General features: G+C 39.5%; 1 protein-coding gene across 1 annotated transcript in view; it reads right to left on the reverse strand.

The window, feature by feature from the left end:
• TECTA (tectorin alpha) overlaps positions 1-12,198 on the reverse strand; it is a 65,187-nt gene extending 52,989 nt beyond the window's left edge. Inside the window, exons 1-5 of the mRNA XM_011383588.1 lie at positions 12,135-12,198; positions 8,991-9,124; positions 6,181-6,468; positions 2,389-2,526; positions 1,887-2,052 (exon numbers count right to left, since the gene is read on the reverse strand). Coding sequence (XP_011381890.1) covers positions 1,887-2,052; positions 2,389-2,526; positions 6,181-6,468; positions 8,991-9,124; positions 12,135-12,198 — 790 coding nt within the window. The remainder of the gene's footprint in view (positions 1-1,886; positions 2,053-2,388; positions 2,527-6,180; positions 6,469-8,990; positions 9,125-12,134) is intronic.
• Positions 12,199-16,176: the final 3,978 nt, after the last annotated feature.

Raw genomic sequence — 16,176 nt, forward strand, 5'->3', positions numbered from 1 at the left:
GGACAAATCTCAGTCTCTTTGGATTGATGTATGTCCAGTGGCACATGAAATACATAGCAGTCTATATAAGGATATTGAATTTATCCTGTATATGAAACCCAAACCCATAACTCAGGAGGAAAAGAATGAAGCCAAACTGGGGACTTAGCACATAGCTGGCATCTGACCAATTCCACAGCTCTGCAAGCCAATACTTTCAGTTACCACAGCATTTCATTCCCAGGACTCAAGCGAGAAGCTGTCACTGGGCACTTACGTTGCACAGCCACAGCCAGTCAGCTCTGTAATGCTTGGACAAAGGAGAGAGGCTTTGGGTAGGTCTCTAGTCCAGGGAGAGAGATAATGGGATGTTGGTTTGGTATCTTTCACAGACCTTGAGTGAAGCGTATTTACATTCTACATGGGAGGAGAGTATAGTCTCTGAAAACCTGGTGAGCTTTGGAGCTAGATTCTTTTCTGTCCAGTTTAATACTGGCTTAGTTCTAAAACATATGTTTGCTATTCTGAACATGGAGGACTTTACAGAATCTACAGAGGCAAAGATGCCCAGGCAAACCATTTTCACAAAAAGACCTTTCCTTAAAGCATAGGCAGAAGTTTGATAAGCCTGACCACAATGCAAGGACTTGGAGAAGAGGGAGTGGGGATTTCAGACCAGGTTAAGATGGCTTTTCTGTATATTATACAAACTGAAGTTCTATATATTATACAACCCTGAGGTCCCCTGGGATTGCCGAGACACACAGATCACCAGGCAAGGCCTTCTCTCTGAGGAGGACAGGAGACTACCTGAAACCTTTATGCCAATGTAAAACTTTTTCATAGATCTGGAAACATTTTCCCCAGGGTTATCTTCTGTACTTTTCCGCAATACCCTGCACTCATGTCTATCATACTATGCCTTAAACTGTATCATCATTTCTGTGGTTGACTTCTTTACCATAGTGTTGTCATAGAAGGCTGGAGCGCCTTCATCTTTAGCACCTAACAGAGTGGCTAGCACCTAACTGGGGCTCTCGAAATGTTCTTTGGAAAGATACGATGGCTGGATGGCTGAACTGATGGGTGGGTAGATGATTATTGTTGCTATAGCCTTCACTCCTAGAAGTAGAAATTTTAAAAGAAATCTTGTTTTCAGAATGCTTTTAGACACATAAAAAGAGGGAATCTATAAACCAGGATGTTCCTGTGAGAGTCCTGGGTTGTCTTGCACATCCAAATAGGTTTTGATAGTTCAGAGAAGGCTCCAAACTTTGGATGTCAAAGTAAAGAAAACTCACCAAGGTTCAACTACAGCTCATTCACATAGACCTAAAGCCAGCTTTGATTCTCCCCCAAATTCCTGCATGTTTTGCTGCTGCTGGGAAGATTCTAGGAGTAGCTACCCTAAAGACTATGACACTTTTTTCTTTCTTTCTAATCATACTAGGAAGTACTGATTTACTCTCATGGAGACTAGGCAACACTCCAAGTTCGCCTACTTCTATGGATCGTCAAAGTGCAGATGGCAGAGCAGGAGTAAAGATGAGAAGAAAAAGGAGGAGGGAATGACAACAACAAAGATAATGTTAAACAGGAGGGCTCTCTTCTAGTGCCTCTGGCTGAGAAATCACTTAAGATTCTCATCCATTCTGCAGTTGTTCCAAACACGAAGCTGTGTTCACACCCAAGGCCAGGACTTCGTAAAACACAATGTAGCAAGTGCAGGGTTTCAGCTCCTTGTCTGACAAATGTGCATGCTAGAATTACCTTGATCTCCATTACCCAGCTGAGAGATGTTAAAAGAGTAAGGCACCAGAAATGAGTTCACTCTTGTGGCTTAAAAGCTTTCCTGTCAATCTAATTGAAACAAACTCTGCTTTGCTCTAGAGAAGAAAAATCTTTACCTCTGGAGGTACAGCCATTGGCTGGGTCAATTTCCTTCCCGTCAACTTTAAATGCCCAGCGGCCTGGAACATTGACATTTGTGGTCTCCTGGATATTCACAATATCAGGGGTTCTTGACCCTGGGAGGCTGAAGAAATTGGTGAGGTTTCCACCATTAAATCCTGCCTAGAGCACAGAAGGAAGACAGGAGCTTTGAGCACAAACACTACCTCCTTTGGTTATCTTGTCCAGATACCCTATTTTCAGAATCTAGCACATCTAAACTTACGAGACTCCTTTTTTCTGCAGCCCTTGTGCCACCATTTCATGTGAGAAAGGCCACACTTGAATCAAGGTATCGAAGAGGGACAAGACTAACCTCTCAGTCCGTCCACCTCCAAGATAAGACACACTTCTGTAGTTTAAAGGTGTGAGTAGGACTCTTTCTAGGATGCTGAGAAGCATAAGCAGAGAGTGTAGTGTTTCAGAGCTTTCAGAAAGATGAAATGGAGAACCACCTACCTGCGCCATCACTCCCCCAAGACCTGTCAGGGGATCTCCCCCGCTGGCCGTCCCTGTAGTCCAGTTGATTTCATAATAATTGAAGAGTGTGAATGTATAGGAGCCATCAGACACCAGGACTGCCTGGAAGGTGTTCACCTACAATATGGGAATAGATGGGCTCATGACTCACATTCCCCAAGAGCTCCTCTCCCCATTCGCAAGTCCCTTTACTCTGCACCTTCCCTGCCCCCAAGCATCTCAGTGCTGCTCCACGCCAGGCCTCACTCTCTGCCTCCTCTCTGAATGTGTTCTCTCCTTCAGTGAGAAAAGATAGACATATAGGATTGTGCACTTAAAAGAGAAATTGCCTGAGAATAACCTGGAGACTGACTCAGCTCTCCCTCTTATCTGACATACCAGGCAGAAAATTTAAGGCGGGGCTCAGCTTGTAATGATACATGAGTACCTATAGATGGCAGCATGAGAATAAGCTATAGGAAATTGTCAAGGCTGAGAAAGGGCGGCAAGCACCTCTTTCCACAGCAGATTGATTGGGTGGGATGTGAGGAGGTGAAGAGAGAACCAGCAAATGCTTGTCAGTGAAAAGAAAGTTTTCGTATGGACTGTGCTCTCTCCCTTCGCAGAAAACGCTGGTAACCTGGGTGAGATGTCTCACTTTTTTCAAAATGGCAATTGAAAGTGATTTTTATAAAGCATTTTGTAAGGAGAAACTGCTCCTCTAAATGAACATTTATGCATCACTTTATGTCTGCAATATTCTCAACACTCATCTGTACCTCAGACCAAAGCTAAGATGGGCAATTTTGGGGGCCATTCCCATCATATAGCTTAAAAAGCTGAGGGCTAAGGGATATGAATTGCTGGAAATTTCACAATGACCCATCAACAGAAAATAGGATTCAAGCCAGAGCTCCTAGTCTATCTCTTACTGTACTGTCATTACACACTGTCTTAATTTTCAACTTTTTAGGACAGAGATGTTATATAAATTCAAACAAGGCTTGCAAACAGTTGCTGGAAACAAGCTGCAGCAAACAGTATCCTTTACTCTTTCCCTTTACTAATCCCTGATCTTGATGGATGCTTTCAAGATATTAAAATAAAAATAGAGTTAAAAGGAGAGGCTGCTTTGACCTTTTCCATTCAAATCTAGCACTTTTCCCAGCTGTCTGGTACTGTCCTGGTTAACGCTGTCAGACGCAGAGGAAGACCCAGATCTTTATCCTGTGTAATCGAACTAGGGTAGAGGATCTTGGAAGCCCCAAATCTTCCATCATAGATGGTCCCGAGGAGGGAGACAAGGTGCAAGGAAAGAAAAGCCCGTTTTGTAAACAAGAACTTTGTCCTCAAGCCCTGTGCTTGCCACAGCTGATGGCATTTATGATAGTCACTCAGATATATGCCTCCATTCTTTGGCCCTGCTCAACAAAAAAGGAAAGTAGGACCTAGAGATAAGTGAGCAGTCAGCTCAAGACTGCTATAAGGTCATTTCAAGGTCAGGTTCAAGAGACAGGCACAAAGTCAAGGTCACACAAGGACTAAAGCTAAACCCTCCTTTAGACCAGGATTCTCCTTTAGGAAGTGAATTTCTTCTCCCAAAATGGAGTTGGAAATATCTTCGGTCCAAATAGGTCTTGAGAGCAACCCATTTCTGATCTCAGAAGTCACCTCAAAACCAGCCACCCTAACAACACTCCAAAGGCTCATTTGCCCTCATGAACATCCTTGCTCACTCTCACACACTCTTACACATACTTATCTCTTCAACGTTAGTTTTAAGACTCTTCCAGTTCTATTTTAGTAAAACTATGTTTTCAATTCTTGAAAAAACCCTCTTATACTCCAGAGAAGACTTCTAATGATACCTGGAGGAGGGAGCTGAGAAAAAAGTTCAGGGTTTAGAATTAAACTTCAGTTTGAACTCTGCTCTGCCTTCTCTGAGGTTCAAACCTCTTTTCTTGATATTAGGCAAATTATTTAACCTCTCTGGGTCTGTTCCCTCACCTTTTAAGTGAAGAGAGTGCTTATTGTGGAACACTCTTGTGATGGCTAAATAAGATACAAAAATAGGCTATCACAGACCTGAGCTCAAAGTGATCCTGCAATAAGTATTAGTTTTCCTTCCTTAAAATAAACATGTTCCCTTCCCCCTTCTCTTTCTGTTGGGCTTCCATGAGACCTTCTGCCTCTTAAAGGCCTTTCATGCCCAGTGTTTACTTGGCCTGATGCTATGTGTTCCTACTAAGAAGGGGAAGCATGAGATAATAGGGAGATGGAAGAGTGGACCAATATCAAAGATAGGAATGGATGGATACTTCTGCAGCTCTAGAAGATTATATCACCTTTTTCTCCAAGGAGCACAAAACATTTAGATGTTATTTCATTCATCTTCATGGAAAGAATTCTCACCTAGTCCAGAAATTTACTTTAAAATACAAACCAAAAAGTATCTAAATTATCTTGCCAATTTTATTGACAATAAAAATTTTTTGTTTTGGAAAAAAAAATGGTGGCCAGCATTTGATGGGCATTTCTTCTCTTTTTTCCCCACTGACACTAAAATTTATCAATCCTTGGCATCTTACATTCTAACACTGTAAGGTATGAGGTTTAAAGGACATAAAATATCATCTGAGGGGTCATTAGCAATCCATAACATGACAGAGTGACAGAGGGAAATGTATGCTTCTTTAGAGGTTATTTCTAGCCATGTATCCACTGTTTAAACTGTGTCTTTCTGTTCTCCAGAACCTCATAGTGATAAAGTACATCTTGACGCTCTGTTCAGAAAGTGCTAAAACACAATGTGCTCATTGCATGACAGCTTTGAATTGCTAGCCCAGCACTTTCCCAATTCTGTCTCTAACTCAATAGTTTCTGTTCTACCCCCAAACACCTGACTCTGCCAAGGAAATCGGAAAACAGATGGAATCGGAAATAATCCTAAGAAAGCAGAGGGCAGATTTTTGAGTGTCTGCTTACTGGAAATTATATAGATGAAGGCACGTCTGCTACTTCAAAAATCTCCACCATCAAAGTCACCCAAGTAAGCCACAGGTTTTTGTGAAAAATGTGTTCTGTACCTTTATGTAGAAAGTTGATTATCTCTACTATAATGCCAGTGATAATCTTTCTTATTTGACTTTTACTTGACTGCTCATTTGGGATTTCAGAGCAGATTTTAAAACTTTATTCATGAAACACTTTAACTGCCCACTCCAGTTAGCATCAAATATGAATGCCAGCCCCAGTGACAATAAAAAAAAAAAAAAAAGGTCATAACATAATAAAACGAGTCAGGTTATTTGTGCCCCAAACCAGCACCCTATTTTCCTTGTCCTAACAGGGTTGTATGGGAAAAAAAAAGAAAAGAAAAGAAAATTAGCTGATGGAGAGAGGCATTTATGCCTCTGGTAAGAAGAAAGGATCTTTGGGTTCCTAACGGGTCCCTAATCATGTGTGGCCTCTTTCAGGTCTCAGTGCCTTAATCACTCTCCTACAAAATAGAAATGCTAGAACTGCAAGAGACTTATGGTGGGGTTCTTTTTGGACACTTGTAATGATCAGTAATAGGGATAACACATCTCCTAAAATATTACAGCTGACTGAACTGGTTAGGTAGGTATGATATCTTTCTGTTTCCTGAAAATAGGTATCAAGACTCATTAGTTTAACCCTAGGAAATGGACTTTTCTCAGCTCTAACAATTACACTCCTTCACAGTGGTGAAGATGGACAAGAATTAGATGTCAGGATATGAAGTGGAAAATGGAAAATTTGAATTATTACAGGTGTGGTGCTGCTCCCTCCATAAAACGTGACTTCCTCCCATGTCACAATGAAAACCCAAGTGGCAGAGAAGGTTGCCATGTCTTTGAAGTACTTCCTGATGTCCTTGGTGGCTCTTTTCAAGATGACAGGGTCCATGGTCTCTCTGTAATAGATCTCGCCTCGAATTCCATTGTGCACATCTGCCCAAAATGGGGCGATGAAGGCCCTCCCATCCGTCAAGGGGAAGGGCTCTGGTGTGAACTGGCTCACGAGCACATCAAAGGAGACAACTCCATTGTTATTGACCTGCAGACACAGGAGAGGTTTCACATGAGGGGTCTGAAACCATGACAGACAGCTCAGAGTCCTGAACCAAGACAGACGTTCACCTAATCATAGGAATGGAAACAACTAAACTACTGAATTAGAACTTCCAAATATTGTTCAACTAAGAGGTTCATTTACTTCCTGACAAAATCATTGGTTTTCTTTCACTTTCAATTTGTATTAAGCTGCATTTCTTATTAATAATCAGTCTAATTTTCATGTTCTTTATCCTATCTATATTTACATTTATCTAATGCTATTCATGGGGGCAGGCAGGGGGTAATATGGGCAATAAAGATGATCCAGAGTCACAGAGGCAAAAAAATAAAAACTTGAAGCAGAAAATTAAATTTAAAAATTGAGGAGCTCTGTATTAGACATTGATTTCTATTATATGACAAGAGATGAATGTCAGAAAAAGGAAAATCAAATACTCCATCATCAAACTCAGATCTCAGGATAAACCATATCCTGTTCTAGATAAGACATTTAAAGGACTTCTACTGATATCAAACCACTCGACTATCTTATGGTGATTTCTTCATAATTTGTAAATGGCTTAGTAAACTTGTTAAATTACTAAACCTTACTGCAAACCCCAAGCTATTATTGTACACTCAGTTGACATGAGACCTATAAAAAATGTGCCTCTGCCTGTGTCTGTAGCTCTATACGTTGGTAGATAAGGCTGACTTAACCCTGTGGCTTGTGTGGCTTCAATAGCAGAAACGCCTGTGATGAAAATACTTGAAATTCTTCGATACATAAAACCTGGAGATCATTTTTTGATATATTGTAATTATTTGTTGTGTTCATATTAATTAGTAATGTTATAAACATTAACCAGGACCCAGATCTCAGAGGTAAGTTATCAGTACCTGGACCAGGGGTATGTCAGTCTGTTTTGGAAGCAAGGGTGTGGGATTTATAAAGGAAGTTGGAGACCCAGCTACAATGCATTTAGAACCTATTGTCTGCAAGTAACAGTGAATAACCCAGAGGCCTGAACACATTGCACTACTGAGTGCTGGAAACTCTTGGGAGCAATTTGCCCTCCAATAAGTCTGCCCCAAATTAAGGACTCTCCTTTTTCAAGGACGAGAATTATTCAGGCTCCATGTCACATAGTACAGTGGAGGAGAAAGAGGAGTTTAACTAAATATAGTGGTTCTAGATGTCTGTAAGACTAAGGTTTCTGAAATAGAAGTCCTATATGCCTCTCTCATCTCCAAATCAGGTCAACACATTCTGAAATTTACAGTCAACTATTAGCAGACTAAGGAATCTCTACTGTGAGTAGAGTATAAAAGGCATTTCAGGATGCCAGAGCAATGTGTTGCTAGGCAATAATGGCTGTAATTAAAACACACAGACTAGCAGAGAAAGCTGGTGATGACTCAGTTGTGTTTTGATTATATTCTATAGTTAAGACCAATCATTCTCAAACTTTGTGGACATCAAAATCACCTAGAGGGCTAGTTAAAACACGGATTACTAGGTTTCCCTCCAAGAGTTTCTGATTCAGTAGGTCTAGGGTGGGGCCTGAGAATTGACATTTTTAACAAGTGCCCAGGTAGATTCTGATGCTGCAGGTTCAAAAACCACTGGTTAGATAATGGAAGCGGGAACTATTTTCTAGTGAGAGTCAGCCTTGAGCTATAAATCAAAAGTTGGAGAATACAGAGTTTCCATATTCAGAGATGTCCAGAGGTATAGATGCTTAAAGTTTCATTTCATCCTCTACAGCAGGACACAGAATAGAATAGGATGTGATCTACATATGCCACACACAATCCTATAAGGTCAAAGATACAAACAGGTTCAGTTGCTCTGAACTTTCTTCTCAATGTGCAACAGTCTCAGTAGCAGCAAACTCAATGATCAAAAAAACAAAAACAAAAACAAACAAAAAACCCAGAAACTCCCTCGAGAACACAGTTGCTCAGGAGAGTTCTGACAGCATATGGTATCATTTCTTCATGCAGGTTTGACAAAGAGACCCTAGAGAATCTCAGACCCAATGAGGGTAGACAATTCTGCAAATAACTTGTATATAATTGTTGATTACTCCTCTACTATGTTCTGACTCTGCTTTGAACTGGAAGGAAGGCTAAGAATAACAGATGTGTAAACTTTTCACACCCCCAGAGGGAAAAGAAAAATGATGTTGCTTTTCTTGTAGTTCATTGTATCTTTTTATCTTGTTGAGTAGCAGAAATAATGTTTATAGCACTGGGGACTCTGCTTCACTTCTGTATTTAATCACCCACAAAAGCAATTTATTGTTCTGTATACTCCTTTACTATGAACATTAGTCATTAAATATACCTTTGACTTTCTTAATCATGAAATCTCAGTTCATGGTATCTCAGAACCTGTCGTTTGGGCTGCCAATAAATTCTCCGTTCCTGGAGCCCTGGAGGAAAGTACTTTAAATGTTTTTCTTAATGACAAACAAAGGGAAAGCCACAGAGCAACAGCTGGGCTGCTTTTCCACTTACATAGACAGTGCGGTAAGGAACGCCAAAGAAGAATATGGGGATGGCCAACTTAATCTCAGATGAGCTTCCATCGTCTACTTTAGGGGTTTTGGTGTCATTCTGCCAAAATGGATACATGAGCTCCCTGGGCTGAACTGTCAAGAGAGACGGTAGTTAGATAGATGGCAGATCCTTCTTCTATTGGGCAAGCTACTTCTCTCCCACCCACTAAAGCCAACTTCTTTCAGTAAGTCTAACAAATTAATTGCAAGTCAGACTCCCTTTTCATTAAGCTGCCTAATCTTCTGCCTCTGGAAATCACTTCATGCTTCATTTCTATGCTTCCATACGTTTTGGAGAGAACAATGGTTAAAACTGGCTGGAAATTGTGTAATCGCCCCTGCTTGGAGCTCTCCGAGCACTGAGAGGTGGCCTCTAGGTCTGGCATGGCTTAGATGGCTTGATCTTTGATCAGAAGGCAAGATATAGAGAAGATGGTTTGTGGCTATAAAGCTCCCTTGTAGTTCAAGAATTCTATTATCAAGTCTTTTCCTGAAAGGAGGCCCCTCCCTCCTGCTGCACAGTAGGAGAAGATACTAGGTCCCAGAAGGAAAGAAATGACAGTTGGAACTGGGACAAAAGTGGGAGGACAGAGTTTGTAGTAACTGGTCTGTGAATGACCTTGATTGAGCTCCAGCCCTGCAAGAAGGCTCTCTGCTCAGCTCCTGTTTAAAATAGACAGCACAGGACACTTTGGGGTGAGGGAGGTTGGGCCCTTGAGTATTCTAGAGAGAGGCTCAGGGCTCTTACTCATCATCCTGGTCAAAAGTGAGAACCGATACACCCAGGTCCCCTCATGTAACTGTGTCACCACCACTCCTGGAAACCTGGTTTGTTTCTCCTCCAAACTTTTGCAGGAGGTGGCCTAGTTTAGTGAGAGAAATTAGATAATTTCCCAAGGGTCTATGTTATTGATGATCAGATCCAATGAGATCTATGAAATAATCTACATTTGAGATGTAACTTTTCTCTGCTTCTGTCCTCTCTTCTCTTGAGTTAAAATAGAAATCTAGAACATCATCTTTTCTTCCTTTAAAAAAAAAATGTTTGTTAATTTTCAGGGGCAATGGCAAATCCATTTGGGGTTTCTGGTCCTATTTCTTGAGGAGTCTGCTTGCTGCAATCTAGATGCTAATATCTCATTCTCGGGTCAGGGTCCATCTCCTTGGGAAACTCCCTGCTCTGTGCCAATGGAGCTGGTCAGATGGTGAGCACCTGGGCAAGGACTGCCTGCTCCTCTGGAACCTTTAAGTGGGGCAAAGAACAGCTCATATAAAAGAGACTGCAGAGTGACCAGAAAGCAGCTCAGGAGTGCCAGGCCAAGTGCCAGCATCTCTCTTGGAGCAAGGAGAGTTGATCTGTTTCCCAGGGCTAACATCAGAGGAAAGCAGGGAAAAGTAAGCCCCAGAAGTCTCTGGGAAGCCAACCAAATTTGAGTCTTTAAGAGGTGCTGTAGCTAGTTCAATCACAGGAACACTCAGCCATTATGCTTTATTTAATATCACAATCAAAAGGCAAAAGGGATTCTCTAACGTTCATATTTACACAGAAGTAACAAATTCCAAATTCCAAGAAGGTAAGAATTTTTTTAAAAAAATCTCTATAATCCTTATCATAGCTTTATATACAGGTACTTATTAAACTTGAAAGGTGATAAACTTTCTCAAATTAGTAATAAATCAAATCACATCATGGATTTACTCTTCATGGGGAACTATTTAGGAGTGATGCCCAAGTGTGAATAACGGCTCGTATTCACACTGAATTGAAATCATTTTAATAGAAGGATTAATTGGTATTTTGAGCAGCGTTGGCTGATCTGCCTAGGAAATGAAAAATCCAAAAGCCTTCGCGGAGGAGACAGAAAACTATGATCATGAAGACTGCCCCTAATGTCTCTCTCTGCTCTAAAGGTGAGGCAAATTTGTATATTTTTTCTCTTCATGAGCAATCCTAATCAGGTCATGATTTTGAACAGGAAAGAATGGACAGTTAAAATTTTCAATTTTAATAAAAATACAAATAATAAAAATATATAATATTATAAAAACTTAACGAATGAAAGAAAGGTGCTTAATAAAAAGGAGTAGGTTAAAACTACAGTAATTTCCACCTTGGAAGCCATTAGTATTTAACTCGTTAACAATGTGACCTATTCAATACTGTCAGAGTTAATAAAAGAAAGAACATCCCAGGTTATCTTTAGGCTGGGAATTTGACAATAAACATGCTCCCAGGATTCTGGGTTGTTTATTTTTTCTTTTTTACCAAATAAAATGTACTTTCTTAGAGCAGGGGTTGCAGTCTGTGGGACTCTTTCAGTTTTGTGGGGTTTCACACTACAATTTGTATGCTACAACAGTTTAAATTTATCCAACCCTAGAAAAATGCTAGGGCTGCACATGCCTTAAAGATCTGTTGACTCAGACTTGTAATCATGTGCCTTTTGTTTTGTAAACAAAACAAAGAAAGATGCTTTGGAATTTTAGCTATAAAAGTTTCAAATATATGTAGACTTTCCCATCTTTTCTAAAATCTAAAAACAGTAGAAATTAATGTACATGGCTTCTAATCTATCCTGGGCAATGCTACACGGAGGGAGAGAAAAAGGAATCACTAAGGGGAATAATTTTATTTCGCTTAGAGTTTGAGATTTTTGGCCATTGTAAAAGGCCACTGACACAAAAGTCACTAACATCAATGCCATTAGAACTTCTTAATTTTGTCTAAAACAAGCACATTCTTTAAAGTTTGTGCTACAAGCTAAATGCCTTAATGGGAATCAGTCATCAGATATGGGCTGCACACCTACTCTAAATTCTTTTAATAAAAATAATTAGCATTATCTTAAAGACCCATTTGATTAAAAGCAGACAACCTAGAAAATACAAATTTCATTCACAGTTGAGAAAGAAAAAGTAGGAATGTAAATAAATATTCAGTTAATGTATTTTACCCTTAACAACAAAATTTAATTTACATTTTTCTTGTTGTATCTGTAGACACATGTACACCTGCCCAACAATTATGGTTCCAACAAAAGTGTCTCTTTATAAATTCAAGAATATGCTAATCAAGAGCTTTATGGAATTCTGTAGTACTCACCTTGATGCCTTATAAGTGCGAAGATGAAAGAGACCCAAATTCTGAGTAATGATGAATAATTCATCCTGGAATTTTAAAAAGAAAAAGAAAAAAATCCCCAGCTTGCCAGAGTAAATAGAATATCAGGTGTGTTTGCTGGCAAATCCCAAGACACATCACAATCATCACAAAACAAATTCACATAACGACATTGACAGTTCTGAGTTAGGCTAAAATTCTTTGAATGCTGGTATGTATTTGTAAGTTCAACACTTCATGAACAAATTAGACTCCCCCATGAGCAGCCAGTTTGGAAGGGTAATGAGATCATTCAAATTATCAGGAAATTGTATTGAATCAATGCGAGTGGCGATCAGTAAAGAAAAGGCATCTACTCTGTAGCTACTAAGGCATGAAAAATAGATGCAGGTCCTGTGTTGTGTCTCTATCATAGACAACTCATCCTCCTTGAAATCTGGCTTTCCTGATTTTTACAACAGCTTTCGATCAGGTTCAAATAATAGTCAGTTAAAACACAATGTTTTTCTACGGATAGGAAAATTTAAAGTTTGCCTTTCCCTTCTTTATAGTATTTAGCCGCTCCACCATTTTGAAGTACTGACTAGATTTACTGGTAGGATAAGACTCTGTCCACTGACTTTCCATAGTGAAATGAACCGTAGATACATTAGTTACAAAAAAGAACCATGCCAGGGTTGTTTCTTGGAATTGCAATAAAAATAGAACCCAGCATACAAGCAAGTAATTAGTTCCAGAAAATTAAAGAAAGAACATCAAACAAGTGAACTTGTTTTCATTTAAGTTACAATCAGTTGAATCGGCTGTTTTACCCTCCATTAGGAACATGAACAGCCTGTGCTGCTCGTAAAGCTGAGATGCAAACACGTATGCAAGCTCCAAGTTATACATATACCTGCATAAGAACCAAGTATATAAATAGATTGTGAAGTTTGCTTCTGACAGTATTCTTAAATACAAAAATCCTCTTATTTTTTGAAGCTATCACAATTCTTCAGCAAATATTTCATGGAAAAACCAGTGAATTTACCTTATGAAAATTTTACTGTAAACCTTCAGTTGTCAAGCATACACACTGAAATCTCAAGCACATAATAAATATTAGTTTTGCTGAAAGTGGTGCCAAGACTTTTGTAGAGATCACACAGCTTTAGCAGAGGGAGATGCCATGCACATTTAAGACTAGAGCCCTTAGGGAAACATTTCAGAGAGCAGTAAAGAGGATTCATTTAAGTATTTGTATTTATGAAAAATGTCACTAACCTGTTCTGTAGACACTGGAGGAATTGAGTCAGAAATATTAAGCCAAATCTTGGTAAACCAGGAAAAAAATTAGGCAAAACGAGAATTCATGTCTGTTCTCCCCTACTTGCTGCCAATTATTTCTGATTCCTGAAATGAAGTCTGAAGCCCCTACTCTTAAAACCAAAAATTCAGTTAGTCCTATACTAGAGTCAGATAAGTATTGAGTTGCAATCAAGTTGTTTTTTTTTTTTTTCTGTTGATTAAGAAAATCTAAAGATCAGTTTCAGGATTGCGTAGAGCAGTTCTTTTCCTGAAAAACTAGACCACCCCCCCACACACACCTTAAAAAAAAAAAAAGTAGATTCAGATGGAAATGTCAGGTACTTGGAGCTGAAACCTTGAGCTTTTCTGATCGGAATCACTTTGCACTGAAAAACACAAAAGAAACCCCCACTTCTATCTTTGTAACTGAAAAAAAAAAAGGCAACTGTATAATGTTACAGAATTAGCATCTACTAGCATGGGATTAAAAGCTGCTGCCTCTAACATTTAAATGAAGTTGATTTTCTACTAAAGTCTTTTTTTATTTCTCTTGTTTTGAACAGTTGCCACAGATAGGGTCTACTCTGTTTTTTCACAGGTGTGCATGAAGTATTTAAATAAACCTTTTCAAACTTTTCTAGATTTCATTCTTTCCCTTTCCTCTCTGACTTACTGCTGTGCAGCATGACAATCCAGGGCACTTTCTAGCAACACTGAAGGAGGGTAAGGAGGGTGGGGCATGATCTTCCACAAGGGAAAAACCAAACCATACTCTGTAAACTTTCATGCCCAGTGAGGGTTCTCAGAGAGAGAGGGTGAGAGAGACCTCTCCTGATAAAAATTGCAGTAAGTAAATAATTTAAAAAGTATTGTAAACAAGGGGAAAACGTGTTAAGTTGGATGAGAAATGAGAAAAAAATGGCTAAGGCATAAACTAAGTTTACTATTCAAAATATTTAGAGTGAAATTTGTTAAAAGAAAGAAATCACTTCAATGTAGCAGAAAAAAACTCTCTGTAAATTAATGGGAAATGTAAAATTACTCCAGATTTGTCTTCTGACCAGACATTTAAATGCTGACTGTACAAAAAAACTCATGTAATTCCAGTATTGAGCAAGTTGTCCTAAAATGGACAAGAGTGTTTAAGGAACTAAATTTTTATTCTAAATTTTTAAATATCTTTCCAAAAACCTGTGATAATTCAGTAGTTTTTGCATGTTAAGCTTACTCTCTCGTTAGTATTATGAATCCTCCATATGTAATTACTTACAGATGTCAAATGACTATTTTCCTCCAAAAGGCACATATTTATGTAACAGAAACTCTGTTTTTTGAATGCTTAATCGAAATAAAATTAAACCTAAACTCACATAGAAAAACATTCTTCTTACTCAGTCTTTATTAAAGTATTAGCCCAGTAGTCAACCTAAACAACTTGAAGCAAAATTGTTGACTCTATTTAAAAAACTGCTAGTGACATAAAATTGCTTTGGTCTCTTTTCTTCATGCTCGAAGATATATCTCAGCCCTTTTGACGCATATTAAATGTTTCATCCTTGTTTAGGCACAACTGCTATTGAGATAAATGCTTTCTAGGCATAACCAAATATACAAGATGGTAGCATGTGCGTGTGTGTGTGTGTGTGTGTGTGTATGAAGGCATCATCTCGGTACATATCCCCAAAGATTTTGACTCGAGATTTCTCAAGACTTCTGAGCCCTCAGATATGTCCCAGTCCACCTCATTAAGAGCTGGAATTTCTCTCAGTAAGGGAAAACAAGGGAGAGCTTTCCCCTATAAGCGAGAGTTGCCCCTCGACACCTCTTTAGAAGTTGCTCCCATCTCTTCTCTTAACTGTTAGGTGGATAATCAGTGTTAAATTGCAGCATGGCCCAGGCTAGAGATATGCTGGGCTTGATGAGGGAAGAGGGGGGCGGGCTGTACCAACGGAGTTGCAAGACCTAGCCAACACATACTGGCACAGAAGGGAGAGAAGAAAGTATCCATGGGGCTGTATTGTGAGGGTGCCCAGTCAAGGAAACTGGGCCATAACACAGAATAAGGGAAGGTTTGTTGATTTGGGGCACTCTCTAGGGATACAGCCTTTAACACTGGTAAGGTCCCCAGGAGATGGTGAAAAAGTCCCTGCTAGGACAGCTCCTAGAAGCCTGGAAAAAAGTGATGGCCCACATTGAGTGAGGTTGAAATGCCTCAATTACTGTGACAGATAGCAGAGGAAGGGATTAAAAGACTAAGAGAAGTGAACTTTTTGGATCAGATATATTATGTGCAATATATCTGGAATAGACACCTGATGATCATGTTCTATGAGAAGGCCCATATCATTCACCAAAGTCAGCAAGAATATGCTTATTAGAGAAGCATAAGCATTACTAAGAAGCTCAGTTGAGATGTCCCTCTGCAGGCCAATACTGATGGCAAGAGTGTGGTCACAGAACTTGACTGTATGATAGCAGTAGACATGATAGGCACTTGAAGCAGTAGACATGATAGGCAATAGAGACCAGGTAGCAGCACTATACTGCGTGAAGCCAGGAGCCATAATCTTCATAATGACCAACAGATGAGAAAGGTAGCCAAGAGGACTGATCCATAGAGAGTTTGTGGAGATGGTCTATAGAGCACGGCATTGAAGGAGCAAAGTAGATAGGAAGCCGACAAAGGTATTTCTTACTACAGCATATAGTAAAAAAGAGCAAGAATTTGTGAGCAAGA

Source organism: Pteropus vampyrus, unplaced genomic scaffold, assembly GCF_000151845.1.
Source record: "Pteropus vampyrus isolate Shadow unplaced genomic scaffold, Pvam_2.0 Scaffold528, whole genome shotgun sequence".
In the NCBI taxonomy this organism is placed as follows: Eukaryota; Metazoa; Chordata; class Mammalia; order Chiroptera; family Pteropodidae; genus Pteropus; species Pteropus vampyrus.